A 15699-nucleotide genomic window follows, 5' to 3' on the forward strand; every position below is an offset into this window, starting at 1 on the left:
CAAGGATAACAGATACGCCATGAATTGCGTTGCCGACAGCCGACCAAGACACGCCATGAGCCTGTGCAATTACGATGTGATGCGCTCCGGTTGCGAAAAACTGAAGGCAGCACAATACCGTCAGGAGAGGGGGGAGCGGGTTGCTCCTCATCGTCGCTGTACCGATCGTTGGCTCCACGATTCCAACTAATATCATAATTGATTCCGGAAAAAAATCTATATCTTTTCCGGACACTCTCAACATCTAAAATCTCTAAAGGGTTGTTTCTGTCTGTAAATACACGCGGTCGACGAGGCAACCTAAATCTACGATACCGGTAATATCTGTCGAGTTGTCAGTCCGCCATGACAGTTGAGATTTACTTCACGTGAGACAGCTACGTAGTAGACTCACGTTTTCAGACCCAGTCTCAATGATTTGAGTCAAAGTCTGAGTCTGAGTCTCTTTGTAAACACCGTTAAAAAATAGAGTCTGTAATTAGTGAGTGTGAGTCCAGACTCAGACTTGAGACCGTTCGTAATCACGGCCCCTGCTCAAAAGGCAACATATGGTCAAATTATGAGCATTCAAATACATTCAAACAATTAATTGGTATATCTCCATCTTGGGCTATAACATTTATATCTAACATTTTCCCTGGTTCTAAAAGTGATGCCAAAATTGTACAAGTTTCAGGATTTATAGACAATATTGGAAAAGGCGATGATATCATCATTAATGGCTGATCGTGGTTTTAATATAAGGCACTTGTTACTTCCAAAGAAAGCTACCCTAAATATACCGGCATTTACACATGGAAAATGCCTCAGCAGTAAAGCAATTAAACGTTCAAGATCTATTGCCTCTGTTAGAATTCATGTTGAAAGAGCTATCCGAAGAATGAAGACCTTTAAAACTTTGTCAGGCATAATTCCATTGAAGTTTCGATTTCTGTTGAGGCAAATTACAACAATTGTTGCAGTTGTTATCAACTTACAGCCATGTCTCGCCTAAAGTATATGCCACATTCTCTTTTTTGCCAAATAGGTTTATGAGTATACATTCTTTTTATGTATAAAAATTAAGCCTTTTTATGTACATGTGTTCTTATGGCAGGGAATAATGTATACTTTTGTATAAAATCAAAACCCAAATGGGAAGTATGAAATCAATGTGTATGTACAATACTTATATTTGGTAATAAATATGTGATTACATTCTTGAACCTGAGTTTTGAATTTTCACTCAAGCATTAAAACCTACATCTGGTAGGTAAAGTTGGGTACAAGTACACAAAAACAACTGGATCAATTACTCCCTCATTTAATAACTTGCTTATGTGTCATATTAGAAGATAGATGGACTATACAACGGATGCAAACATCGAACAATGTTTAATGATATTTATACATCATTCATGGTACAAAAGCTCATGCAGAGAGAGACTTGTATGTTTCAATATGAATATGTTATTCAATAACACATTAATACAAATATGAATTTTGTTCAAATAAAGATTGCTCCAATTGTATTTGAAATATAGAACAAAACAATATTTAACAATAACTTTGCCAGTGTGTAACATTGTCATAAATAGCAGGTCAGCATATTGCAATATTGTGATTGTTTTCCTTGGACCATACTATTGAATATTGTAGATATATTGCCTTTCATGGTTTTCATGTTTGAATATCAGGAAAGCAATATACTTGGTGTACAAATTATACCAAAATAATGGTATCATAAGGCATCCATATCAAATGGATGGAACAATACAGGAATGCCATTTGTGCACCATATACCTTAAAGATAAAAATTGATCTCACAAGATCAGCAATTCTTTAAATGATGTTCTCAATAACAGTTGTAATAAAACTGTTATGCTGTCTACATGAGATGAACACAGACAAGGCATTTGTCTTTCAATTTGTATAGCATATGTTTTTCAAAAGTGGAAAGTATGCATCAGTGTAAAACTTTAACAATTTATTTTTAGAATTATGCCAAAACGACTCATCAAAGTCAACTGTTATGGAACAAATGCCTTTGTGTGTGTACCCAACCAACACACATTTTGTGAGGCCAGTTACTCTCATTTGTCCTTGTACTTGGTCGAAATATGTATGTGAACGCCTCAATGTTAAATTATTGTTTTCATCTTCAACACAGACATTTGAAAGTTTCAAGGCATTTTTAGGGTGAAAACACTTATATTTATACATACACTTTATTTCAATCAAAAATTTCCCACATATTTTGCAATCAACTATTCCATCTGGTGAACAAGCTAAAATTGGGTCTTCATTAGAAACAACTAGCCCAGGCACTTTTACAGAACAATGTTTATGTTTAAACATATGTGTCTTGATAAAAATGTCATGGGCTTTATTTTCAAATCGCTGTCCAAATAATATAGAGTCTGGTATAGAGTGTTCTGCAAACACTGATTTTTTTGTAAACCAATTGCTGTTCGATTTAAATCATTGAATGTGTAATTTTATGAAAATTGGATGCAGTTAATAGTCCTTTTCTCATCCGATGCTAGTTATTATTTTTTGATTGACCTCTTGTTAATTGTTCAATTTGCTCACATTCATTCTCTGAATAAGTAAGATAATACATAAATATATTAGAACAGTTACAAGATATATTTTCACATTTATGTTCCTTCATAAATTGTTCAGCTCTTTCCATTGGTGTTTTGACGCTCAGAGGTGATGAAGAACAATTATTCTGTTTATATGAGCAGTCATACATAGCACGTAATCCTCAGGCTGTTGGTTAAAGAGTTTTCACTTTTTCAAGGAAATCGTTAGGATCAGGCACTGGATACTCGTCAGACAATGGCGAATACAGTGGCATTGCTGTCTGTGTGCTGCAAACAGAAAACAAAAACCTTAACTGTAGGCAAGTAAGAAAAGGCCAGAGTATGAAATGTTAAGGTTATTGTCTTAAGATGGGACTTGTTGGCAGTTTATTTCCATCTTTAAAAATTCATCTATTTATACATATATATAAATATATATATAACTTATTGATTGGGTTTCAAAAAGGGGTGAGGGATGTTAATCTAATATTTTATAGCCTTTAATATTTCATTAAAACATGTTACAAAAATCACAGTACATCAGTTTCTAGTTAATAGGGGAGCATGTTTTGGTACATGTAGTATTATGCAGATAATTTTGAGTTAATATAAGTATTGGAAAAAAATAATTGGTGTGTGTACACACACGTTTATCAAAAAACAAACAATGCAGGAGAAAATATTTTTTTCCAATTCTTTTATTAACTCAAAATAGGTACTTAGCCTGTGCCCATCACAAATATAGACACAGCCTGGGTTTTTTTGAAAACATTTTGTTCACCTATTACCTCTGACTCAATTTCATATGGTGGGTGCTAAATATAGCACTTATCTTAAAGTAAATTAACTAAAGACAAAAGAAATATACCTGGACTCCACCATAATTGAAGTCTCAAGTTGTGAGGCAGGAATAGGTTTGCCAAGTTGATCGGCCTGAGAAGCACGCCGAACCCACATACATGGCCCTGAAGTACAGCTGGTCTTCTTGAAGTCTTGTACAAAGTCAAGGACTTCGAAGAGGGTTGCCACAACATGTCGACAGCATCCATCAATGCTATTAAAAAGCAATGATATTAAGATGAGCAGCCACAAAACATCCATGCCTAAACAAACTTATAGATAAATATGTGGCATCAAATTATATCTTATAATTTGGAGTGGGTTTATATAAGAGTATCAATAAGTAAGCTATGATAAAATATGATCTAAAATAACAAATAAAATATTAGATTACATCTATGGATGTTTTTTTGTATAACTCAAGTTCATGGTACTGAACTGTTATACAGATCAGAGAATACAAGTTATCAAGGGCCAGTTATCTAAGATGGTAGATAATTTTTTGTGCACAGGATGTCCTGGGTTCAATCTCCAGACGGGCTGCAAACTTTTCTGAGTAGGTGAGAAATTGTGTCCAACAAGGGACTGTGGCCAGTACCCTGCATGTCAGTGAGACTGTACTGCAGTTTAACAAATATAGCCAGTGGACATATGATCCAGCAAGTTAGAGGGAATCTATGTCACAGTTCTATTAATTGAATATCAGTTATCCAGGGCTGATTAGCTCACTTTGTAGAGCATACAACTTCCCAAGAACAGGTCCCTGGTCCGATTCCCAGGACAGGCCACATACTTTTCTGCATCTGTGACAAGTATAAAACATGAAGTGTAGTTAAGGAAGAGTAAATTAGACCATTACCCTCCTTTGCAACTGCAATAAGCAGATTGAATGGATCCCTCGTCACTGTTCTTCATCATGATCCAACAGCTGTAGTAGCCTCTCTTGGATATTGGATCTTTATCATTCGTCCGGGGTTTCACATTGGCTTTCACAGCAACAAAGGCTGCAACAAAGAATAAAACATATATTTTATGCATCAATGATTCAATATGCTGCTGAATTGTTTTTACTTGCAATGATAGCATAACAATTAATTAAGCATCTGATAAAACAATTGAAAAATAACCTTTGCTGTTAAACTTCATGATATTAATTTATTTGCACACATGAAATTTGTATGTTATTTAAAACATAATTTGTTTCAAAATGGTGGTAAATGTACATGCATAATGACAAAATTTTTATCATCATCATCATCATTATCATCATCATCATCATTATCAAAGTATAGTATATAAAACAACTACATACTGGCAGAGTCTTACCAGTATTGGGATATGGTACCGTCTCAATACCTCGTGTATAGCCATCTCGGAACATAGTATATCCCTCAAGCTGGTGATATGCCCTTAGGGAGGCGTGATCATAGTTATTGAAAGTAATTAAGTTATTGTAAATGTTAAAAATTGACAGAACTGGCACGAAAGACAGATCGTTAGTCCCAGACAGCCGTTGTGGAGACACAAGGCACATGTCATTCAGCATCAGCTTCTGACAGACGACTTCAGGCCGATCTTCTAATAATCCGTCGGGATCAACCTCAATCCTCAGCTCTTCTGCCAAACTACAGAGTTCTACTAACGCAGGTTTCCTAGAATCACTAAATGTGACACCCCTTTCTCTCAAATAACGCTGTAAGTCGGCAACAGAACGGCTACGAAACAGAACAGTACTCATTTTGATAAATGCAAATGGCGCTTGTATTTGTACCGGCATCACATGACCAAATTATTGGAAAAACCCCAAGTGAGTCATTTCCGGGTCACGACTATTCTGATAATAGCAATGATATACAATCTCGATTTTCATGGTGGTCAATGGATGTGGATGAAAACGTTTTGAATTTCATTAAGAATCGGAATCCTCAACATCCCGGTGAAGAACCTGCTGAAATATATCATAAGCCTTTTGCAAATAAGTCGCGATATGGAACCAATAGGCTTACGTTGGACTTCGATTATGTTATTTCAAAATATAACAGGTGTGCTGGAAGGAATTCAGAAACGCGCGTTTTAGGAACATTCAAGTACAAAAGAGAAGTCATGCATGCACTTGTTGTATGTCCTGTTGACTACGCGAAGTTTGCCAAACTTCCACTCGTGGGAATCGACGAGGACTGGCTGAAAAGGTCAAATGGCGTGCACACGTATTTTCCTCATTCTGTGATTCAATATGCACATCAAGCACATTTAGACAAAGTAAGGGAGTGGTGTCATCTGGCGTTTGCATTTTGCCTGGATCCACTTACAGACAAAGCCTTGGTGCTCCCACAGGTTCAAGATAAATCAAACTGGTCTCGATGCAAGCAGTCTAAGGTTGTCGTGCACTCATACCTTAATATGCACAACACAGAGTAAAGACACACACTCATGAAAGTGCAGCTCTAATTAGAATCACTCTTCAATGCGTCATTCTTCTCTGCTTATTTGTTAAGATTATAGAACAGTTAAGCTTCAATTAAAACAATATTTTTAATAAGGATATTTGTGAATCAGAAAAAGGTAGTAGCTTTCGTTTGTAAAAATCTAGGTTCATTAAAGTTTTTTGATTGCAAGGTTATTTGAGAACCAGAAAAGAAAGTAGTTTTCGTCGTTGTGAAAATCATAAACATTTAGGTTAAGTTTGGTTCTATTAATTCCGACTAATCAGGTTGCAATCTACAGATTAAGGATTACATTTTGCAATAAGAGACAAGCTTAGTAGACAAACATTTAACTCACGCAATTTAGAGTCACAAGGCTAAGGTCTAAGGCAAAACAAAGGTTTGTTTACACTAACCCGACTGACCCTTTTTTCCTCCCGACCCTACACTTTTTTGTTTGTCCATACTATCCTTAAAATAATTAATTGATGAGATAACATCTTAAAATTTGGCCATTTTATATTTAAACTTTGTACAATAGCGATAAACCCTGATATAGGTCGGTAACTGATCGTTCCAAGGCGGTACCTAACAATCCTTGATAAACATACCTAGTTTTGTTTTATATAGTATGTATGCACTGTTCTGTTTGTGGAGTTCCATGTTTCTTGTTTGTGATTATTTTGTTTTTTGTGTTTTATGTCTTTGGCATTTACCCAGTGCCATTAAACCGGGTTTATGTTTAAACGTTTTGCTACTGAGCTTGTTTCTGTAGTTTTTCACATAAGTATTGGTACAGAAATCCGTGTTCTAAAAAAGTTATACCCTTTTATTTAAAAGATGTAGGCAGAAACAAAGAACGTTTTTTTTGCCTAACAAACAATTAATCTGAACAGCTGGTAACGTATCTACTTAATAAACCCGCATTCGGTTAATGTAAATGTGTGATAAGATTTCGCTAGTATACAGCTAGTTTTTGTTCGCATAATTTATATACATATGTATCTTCGTTTCATTCATTGATTCCTCTCAATTTCAATATGTTTTCAATTCAATATAATCAAACTTACCGAGGACCTCATTGAAAAAAAGTTGTAGTAATTCCATAGGCGTTGGTATTCACATACTTAACTTAACAACAATATTCAGTTTCTCGTTTTCAGTCCAATTTTTTATGAAATATTTTGTATGCGTATACATTTATTATTTTGTTAAACTAGCCTTCTGTGATAAGTTTTTTGTGATATCGAGACTATAATATATTGCCAAGTAGATTGTAGATATTATTTTTAATATTACGAATTAATCTACTATTTATGCCTTACCATGCGTATATTGATTGTGTGCGAGTGTTTAAATATTTTTTTATTAATCTATCAGTCGTTATCAGACTTTTACATCAAACAATTCGGAACCCCTCGGCCATTTTCTATCGAAAACAACCTCGGATGTATAAGGACGGTTTACAATGTCAGTAATCTGTACAATTTATTTCAATTTAGCACATAAACTTAATGAGTTAACTCTTGGGAATCTTAATTATATTTGCAATTATACTCTTCACTGGCAATCAATTTAAACTTAGATATAAAAATACAAGCTAAAACACTACAATTAATTAATAATATCATTCAAATTTAACAAATTCTTCTACTCAGGTATCGGCATACATTCGATGTTGTTTTCGATATAAAAAAATGGTCGAGGAGCTCGGAACGACATCAAATACCTAGTAGTTGTTTCATTCCGTTATTACCGTCACGTTTATCATGTGATGATGGTCAAAATCTGGTGACCGCGTTTAAAATCTTGAACTTTGTTTTTCAGTTTTTTTTAATTGTTTGGAAACTAAAAACGAAAAAACCTAGCTGAAATCCAGCTGTTTTTGTGCGTGGTAGCAGAATAATCTGCTCGCCAAGGGAGATCACTGCGTATGAAGTTTGAAAGTGTTATTAGTCAACGCTCATTTGGAGCATCTGCCTTAACAATTAAATAAACAATATGAACATTAAAACATGTTTAAAAGAAAATAATAATGATAATGATATTGGGTAAGGTGGAATATACAAGGAAAAAATCAAAGATGGAGAATGAGACATATTATTATGATTATATAATGTGAACAAGGAGCACCGGCATAAAAAATTATTTAAACAAAGACATCATTTTTTTACAGAATAAAGACAATCTTAACAAAGTTAATTTATTTGAACTATTCATAAGCTGATCAAATTTTAAAGTGTTAGGATTATTGTAATAAGAAGTGTCAATATTTTTTTCTGTCGGAATTGAAAAATGCACATTGGAAGTTACAGTGAAATTTATCACTTATTACATCTTGGTTAACATTGCATATATTGCATGTTCTACTATTACTTTCTTTATTCACAAACCTTCCTATTTCAATAGGCAGTTTATGATAAGAACATCATCGTCGCTAAGGTATTGTTCAACATTATCACAGGCTGTTTGTAAACCATTATACTGAGTCGCCATAAAACCACTGAAATTATTCAAAAATAATGAAAACAGCACAGGAGACAAGTTTCACCTTGACGGACACCGGACTGATTAGTTAAAAATTCAGACAATTTGTTATTTGCTTAGACTTAGCTTATCATACATATTGTAAATATTTCAAGTATTTGCCATCAATATTATAACTCAACAACTTTTGCCAAAGAGCAACTATATTAATATAGTCGAACGCTTTGCGGTAGTCAATAAAAGAACAAAACAAATTTCTTGCCTTTAGCTAAGTACAAATCAATAAGCATTTTAAAGAGAAAATATGATCGACAGTGATATAGTCATTTCAAACGCCTGCTTGTTACTCACATAAAATGTTATAATTTCAAGAAATACATTCAGACGTGCATTCAATAATGATGTAAACGATTTACCGAAACAACTCAAAATAGTATTACATCTATAATTATCAGGGCCCTTAATATCACCTTTATTTTTGTACAAGGGCAATATAATGCCTTTACTCCATATATCAGGAAAAATACACGAGTCGAGAATTACATTTGGAAGCTAACATAAATTCATGAAGATATTGGTTTAACACATGCAAACAAAAAGAACAGCATCTATTTAAAACGTCGTTTACCATTGGTTAAATACTGAATGACGCCGAGCTTGTCCAATCAGAGTGCAGAAATGGAATAAACAAGTGGGTCATCACGTCGTGAATCAATAGTCAATCAAAGTCAAAAAGGCCCCAGTTATATATATGCATAATAAATAATGCGTCATAAATGCTATCTCGGAAAGCAATATTTCGCTTTGAGTTTAAACTTTAAACAAAGATAACTTTACTATTTCACATCATTTTAAATGAAACATAGCGCAGTCTATGCCCCTTAAATATTATGCCCCTTGTATATTTCTTACTGTGCTCCGCCGTCGGTCTTTTACCAGAGTTTGAAAAGTTTAATTTTTGTACACTTCAAAAAACCTTTTCGCCAAACAGATGGCTAATATCACAACATCTTATTCGAAAAAGTAAGTCGAAGTGTTTGAAGAAACTAATCGTTTTATCAAACTCCGGTAACAAAACGAAGGCGGGGCTCATTAAGCGGCATTGACTGCTCTTTGTTTCAAATCAAATCGTGAAGAAAATGAAATATTATCTCTGTTTTAAATCATCATTCGAAGCTAAATGTTGCCTTCTGAAGTAGCATTTATGACGTAAATTATCAGGTGGTATACACACTCTGAGTTAGTATATCCAGCATGCTAAGCCACATAACATCTAGCTTTGAAACCTTTTCAGATGAAAGGCAGCTTTCTATGGTATTGCCATGCTTAATATTTTTTATCACACATTGAAACATAGAAATATAGGCAGACAAAACAACATTTAAGACTGAGTTTAGAGGTATCTGTTCTCTTAGGTGCCTTTTCCCAGAGAACGGCTCACAAGCTATCACATCTTTGTATTTATATGCACAGTCATTTACAAAACGTGCTCATAACCGATTAAGAAAACCTCACCAGTAGACTGAAATCGAATAAACAGATTACTACATGAAAGAGTCTAGCTCACTACCTGATAACTCACGATCAAATAATGTTACAGGAGAGATTGTACATGATATAACGAAAATAAAGTAACTGTATTCAATAGTTTGTGACATATATTAACAGCTAATATGTTTAAATCAACGGACTATCCACAAACCTTGGCCGACGAAACGACTCCGCTTCTTATTCACCGCAATGACATCAGCAATTCTAACTCGCATTCGAAAAATGATGACGTCATTCAACCGGTTAGTGAAATTAATGACCGTCGTGGAAGTAGCAAAACGCGTGACATTGTGACTTACGTGGCGATAGTGTTCCTTTTCTGTCTGTTGGCTCTTGTTGTTGTTGCGTTATCAATTGCCATGGCTTACAACACAAACGGCGTTGTGACGTCATCGTTGGAGCGAGAATGGCCCTACTTATTAGTCGATGGGTAACTCATTTTAATTTAATGCAGTCAGTTGATTTTGATTTTTAGTGATAACTTATTATGCGTTTCAGTTAACTATATAGTTCTATATCAGACCCTTTTCAAAATTGTTTATAGTGTATTCTCCTATATAAAAAATGAGCTTGTTGTGGAAGACTGTGATAAAAATATTCAAACATATTTATTGAAATAGGTTTCTCCATATAATTAGTCGATGATTAATCATTTTGATTGTATGCAGTCATTTGATTTTATAGCGAAACCGTCGCTAAATTCAGCATGTACGGGTATTTCATTTTGCTATTCATAAAAAAATGAATTGTCGTTATACTTAACCATGGATTTCGAATAGAATAGCTACGTTTCAGGGATTTGATTCGTTTGTGTGTTACACGTGTTGGATGCGTTTTAGGAATTTTGCATGGCTATGGTATATTTATATAGGTCACAGTAATGTGGTTGTGGTATAAAAAGGCCATAATTGAGGAATTGATGCCACGTAGAATTGATGACTAGTACTCACAGAACGCGTATGATCCGATGGCGAGGGCAAATCAACTTTTTAATCCCACGATTGGTCAACTTTGTGGTGTAAATTGGCCGCGTTTTAGGGACTGGCTACCGTTTTCGTATACATTGGTCACGTCTTAGGGAAGGGCCACGATTTAAAGGATCGGCCACGGTTATGGTTTAAATTGGCCAAGTTTGAGAGAAGGGCTGTGTTTGAGGGATTGACCTCGGTTGTGGTATATTAAATTGACCATGACTGTGGAATAGTTTGGCCATAGTTAAGCGTTAAGCCACGGTTTTGCTATAAATTGGCCACCGAGTGAAATGTTTAAGCACGGTTCTGGAATAAATTGGCCATGGTTTCGCGATAGGCCAAGGTTGTCATATAGATTGGACGCGTTTTGGGTGTTACTTGGCAGTGTTAACGAGATTGCCTAACGGCAGAGGTATCAGCTGGCCGCGTTTGAAGAATTTGGTACGGTTGTGGTATATTTCATTGGTCACGTTTGTGGTAGAAACTTTAGCCACGGATGAAGTATATATTTTCCAAAGTATAATGTTTAGCCATGGTTGTTGTATAAATTGGCCACGATTTAGGAATTGGCAACGGTTGTGGTGTAAAACGACCGCGGTTCAGGAATTTGGCACTGTTGCTGTTTAAATTGACCGGGTTCAAGAAATTGGCCACGGTTTGAGGAAATTGACCATGATTGAAGAATTTGTTATCAATTTGTCGCCGCGGTTTGAGGGATTCACCAATAATATGATATAGATTGGCCACGTTTAAGGGGTTGGTCACGGTTGTTGGATGAATTTCCGTCGTCTGAGGGTATGGCCACGTTCGTTGGATAAATTGGCCGCGTTTAAGGGGTTGGCCACGGTCGACGGAAAAATTGGACGCGTTTAAGGGGTTGGCCAGTGTCGTTGGATAAATTGGCCGCGTTTAAGGGGTTGGCCACGGTTGTTAGATAAATTGGCCGCGTTTAAGGGGTTGGCCACGGTTGTTGGATAAATTGGCAACGTTTAAGGGGTTGGCCACGGTTGTTGGATAAATTGGTCGCGTTGAAGGGGTTGGCCACGGTTGTTGGATTTATTGGCCACGTTTAAGGAGTTGGCAAAGGTTGTTGGGTAAATTGGCCGCGTTTAAGGGGTTGGCCACGGTTGTTGGATAATTTGGCAACGTTTAAGGGGTTGGCCACGGTTGTTGGATAATTTGGCAACGTTTAAGGGGTTGGCCACGGTTGTTGGATAATTTGGCAAGGTTTAAGGGGTTGGGCACGGTTGTTGGATAATTTGGCAACGTTTAAGGGGTTGGGCACGGTTGTTGGATAATTTGGCAAGGTTTAAGGGGTTGGCCACGGTTGTTGGATAAAAATTTGCTGCGTTTGCGTAACTGATCAAGGCTGTGGGATAATTTGGTTATGATTGAGAGATCGGTCATGGTTATAAGACTAGCCACATTATCATGGAGTGCATGTTTAGTTCTGTGATCATATTGCTTCTGCATCAAGGACAATGTTATCTTACAATATTTACACCTCAACTTCCATTCCTTAATTGAACTGCCTTTCGGCATATGCGATTATTATCCGATAAACGCAACATCTTCAGATATGCTCGTGTCGAATCATTGCTTATTTATATACATGTGAATTGAAAATTGTTTATCTTGTTATTGTTTTCATTGTGTCAGCAGGCCACGAAATAATTATATCAACATGTTGGAAAGTGTTAATTTATGATTTGTTAAAATATTATTGTCATAAGCGTTTTAATTTTACGTTGAAAATCAGCGTGATCTAGTGTCCGTCATCAAAAGTGACGTCATTTTAAACCGTAGGTGAGATTGACGTCCAGAAAATTTAAGGTATGAAGTTAGAAATATTTTCTGGTGCACATGAGTAAATTCGACTCGACAAACGGAAGGAATAGTGAGGCTTGCAGACATCGGTATAATTTTCATTCTACATCTGACCTCATTATGACGTCAGGTACAAGCTGGAAGCAATACGAACGAAGAGCATTGTAAAAAATACGTTTGTAGAACCATAGGTTGTAGAATCAGTCGGGTAAAGTGAGGTGAAAGGACAACAAATTACAACCCCTTGAAGTGAAAATGAATTGCCAAATACGCAAGGGAGGTTATAAAGGAAAACACCGGAAAACCCGATTACCACAGGCCCCCTTTATAATAGAAAGCTCATAGCAAACCAGGAAAGAGCATCACTGGACATTTGGAACAGCTCTTATCTTAATGTACGTGAAGTTAGCGGCCTAGCGGCCTAGCGGCGTGAAGTTAGCGGCCTAGCGGCGTGAAGTTAGCGGCCTGGCGGCCTAGCGTCGTGAAGTTGGCGGCCTAGCGGCCTAGCGGCCTGGCGGCCTAAATATTGTTTCTATTTCCAAGCAATTGTTAATGCGTTTTTTTTAAAACAATGATAAATCAAAGTTTTTTATTCACATAGTTACATAGCGGCCTTAAATTGTTTTCTATTCAGAACATTTTTCTTTACCTTTTATTCTAAAACAATTTTAAATTAACTGTTTTATGTACAAATTATCACTCTGAAGCGTTTTTCAACTTTTTTTCAAAAAAGTCGATCAAGCACTTCAGCAGCCTAACTGTTTTTATTTATTATTATTTTGAATTATCATTGTTTTAAAAAAAACGTATTAACAATTGCTTGGAAATAGAGATAAAAATTGGGCCGCCAGGCCGCTAGGCCGCCAACTTCACGCCGCTAGGCCACCTGGCCGCTAGGCCGCTAACTTCACGCCGCTAGGTCGCTAGGCCGCTAACTTCACGCCGCTGGGCCGCTAGGCCGCTAATTTCATCTTATAGGGTTTTAACAATAGTCCATCGTAGCGGCGCCCATATTGAAAACGTGTTGTACGTGTTTTCAACTGTCAAGGGTTATAGTTAATATTTTCGGGAAGAAAAGTAGTGACATTATACCGGTCCTGAAAATTAATTTTTAAGTTTTTCCAAAGCCCTATTAAGACACGAATCACAATAATTCAGTACAATTTAGCGTTATCTGATAATTGAATTAATTGCCGCCACCCTAACAATAACGTATATCTTTATTTACGATGTTTATCCCGAAAATTACCGGAGATGACCGGAGATGGCCGAGTTGTAACTATTTATCAAATGAGTCATATAACCATCAAAACATCGATGAAAGAACGAAAGCAACAGATATGTCCAAAAAAACACTCGAGATAGAATCAAAGTTTCATATTGATGGTCAGCAAATAAGTGGGGAAAAGAAGTAAATTAACAAAAGCTCTCAAGGTCGCCAAAGCGTATGCCTTTACGACGGCATATATTAATGCATATATAGAGAGAAGAATAAATGAAATTCATTAAACATTTTCGTTAGATAAATAAAGATGTAAGTGACTGCTTAAAGTTTTTTATGCATACGCACGCAGCCATGAAAAGACCAGTACATGATAGCGCATAACAGTTTAAAGTATTTTATTCAAAGACATGATAAAGTATACATTTTCAGATTTCCCTCAGTTGTCATTTTTGCCAAACAAATAAATGCGTCCTATTGTATAAGGCTAAAAAAAAACTTGAATTTGTCAAAGCCCATGGTAAGTGGGTCAACTAGCTTAAAATCTATTTAAGATTGAACTCCATACAAAGATGCAGACGCGTGTCGTTGAAGGGGTGGCGGCTTGTTCGCCATATTAATTGTTGCCGCCACGCTCGCCTTAGCGCTCGGTGCCTCAAACGGTGGTCAGACAGGAAATGGGAGCCATGAGGTTGATCTTCCGGTAGTGGGCTGTTCATACGCGACTTCTAACCTGGATAAGGCAGAATGTGTTTTTGACGTTGGCGTCAAAAACATTTGCACGCGTACTTAGGTGGAGTTTCGGACTATATTTTACCGGCCTGGAAAAATCTGTCTTACCCATTCCGGGTAAAACGACTCACGTGCATCTACGAAACATTTCATAAATATATTTTAATGGAAAGTAATACATAATAATAAATAGAACGATTTAGAAGAGCAGTATTAGAAAAATGTACATTAACAAAAATTTTGATAAAAAATTAAAACGTTTTAACACCGGCGTCAATCGAAAACTATTTAAAGTCCGCTTCAAATTACTGCGCGTCATGATGTTGGAGTCTGAATTGACATCTTTGCACGCGTCATTTGTTCAACAACGCACAAACATCTTAAAATTTGCATTAAGATTTTAATTTTCTGTCAACAAGAAAAAGAATCGGAGCGGATGGTAACATTTGACACTCGGTCACGCTGTGTGGCCGATAAATAACATAAAAAACGTGTCGTATATGTAACATCTTCACCACTTGTCGAGTTACCTGAATCAAATGTCGTAAAACAACGTTTCATTTATGTCACACCTACACCAAATGTCGCATATCCAGAATCAAATGTCGTAAAACAACGTGTCACTTATGTCACACCTACACCATATGTCGGATAACCTGAATCAAATGCCGTAAAGCTCTGTGTCGTTTTTGTCACAACCAAACCAAATGCCGAATAGCCCGAATCAAATGTCGTACAACAACATGTAGTTTAAGTCACACCTACACCAAATGTCGGATTATTAGAATCAAATGCCGTAAAGCTATGTGTCGTTTATGTCAACCTACACCAAATGTCGAATAACCTGAATCAAATGTCGTAAAACAACGTGTCATTTATGTCACACCTACATTAAATGTCGAATAACCCAAATCAAATGTCATAAAACAACGTGTCATTTATGCCACACCTACATTAAATGTCGAATAACCCAAATCAAATGTCATAAAACAACGTGTCATTTATGTCACACCTACACCAAATGTCGTAAAACAACGTGTCATTTATGTCACACCAACATAATATGTCAGATAACCTGA

The 15699-nt window shown here is 36.2% G+C and overlaps 3 protein-coding genes across 4 annotated transcripts in view; 1 reads left to right on the top strand and 2 right to left on the bottom strand.

The window, feature by feature from the left end:
• Nucleotides 1–15699, bottom strand: part of LOC128224324 (tRNA N6-adenosine threonylcarbamoyltransferase, mitochondrial-like) — a 451923-nt gene that overhangs the window by 79086 nt on the left and 357138 nt on the right. The window lies entirely within an intron of this gene.
• LOC128225254 (uncharacterized) lies at nt 2762–5145 on the bottom strand. Its single transcript, XM_052935363.1, has 4 exons — nt 4734–5145; nt 4267–4411; nt 3436–3621; nt 2762–2855 (listed from the first exon to the last, which is right to left on the bottom strand). The coding sequence occupies exons 1-4, from the start codon at nt 5143–5145 to the stop codon at nt 2762–2764; spliced, it is 837 nt and encodes a 278-aa protein (XP_052791323.1).
• LOC128222193 (dipeptidase 1-like) overlaps nt 9945–15699 on the top strand; it is a 59983-nt gene continuing 54228 nt past the window's right edge. For both annotated transcript variants that reach the window (XM_052931474.1, XM_052932225.1), the window contains exon 1: nt 9945–10298. In XM_052931474.1, coding sequence (XP_052787434.1) covers nt 9991–10298 — 308 coding nt within the window. In that variant the 5' untranslated portion in view covers nt 9945–9990. The remainder of the gene's footprint in view (nt 10299–15699) is intronic.

Source organism: Mya arenaria, chromosome 1 (genome assembly GCF_026914265.1).
Source record: "Mya arenaria isolate MELC-2E11 chromosome 1, ASM2691426v1".
NCBI lineage: Eukaryota > Metazoa > Mollusca > Bivalvia > Myida > Myidae > Mya > Mya arenaria.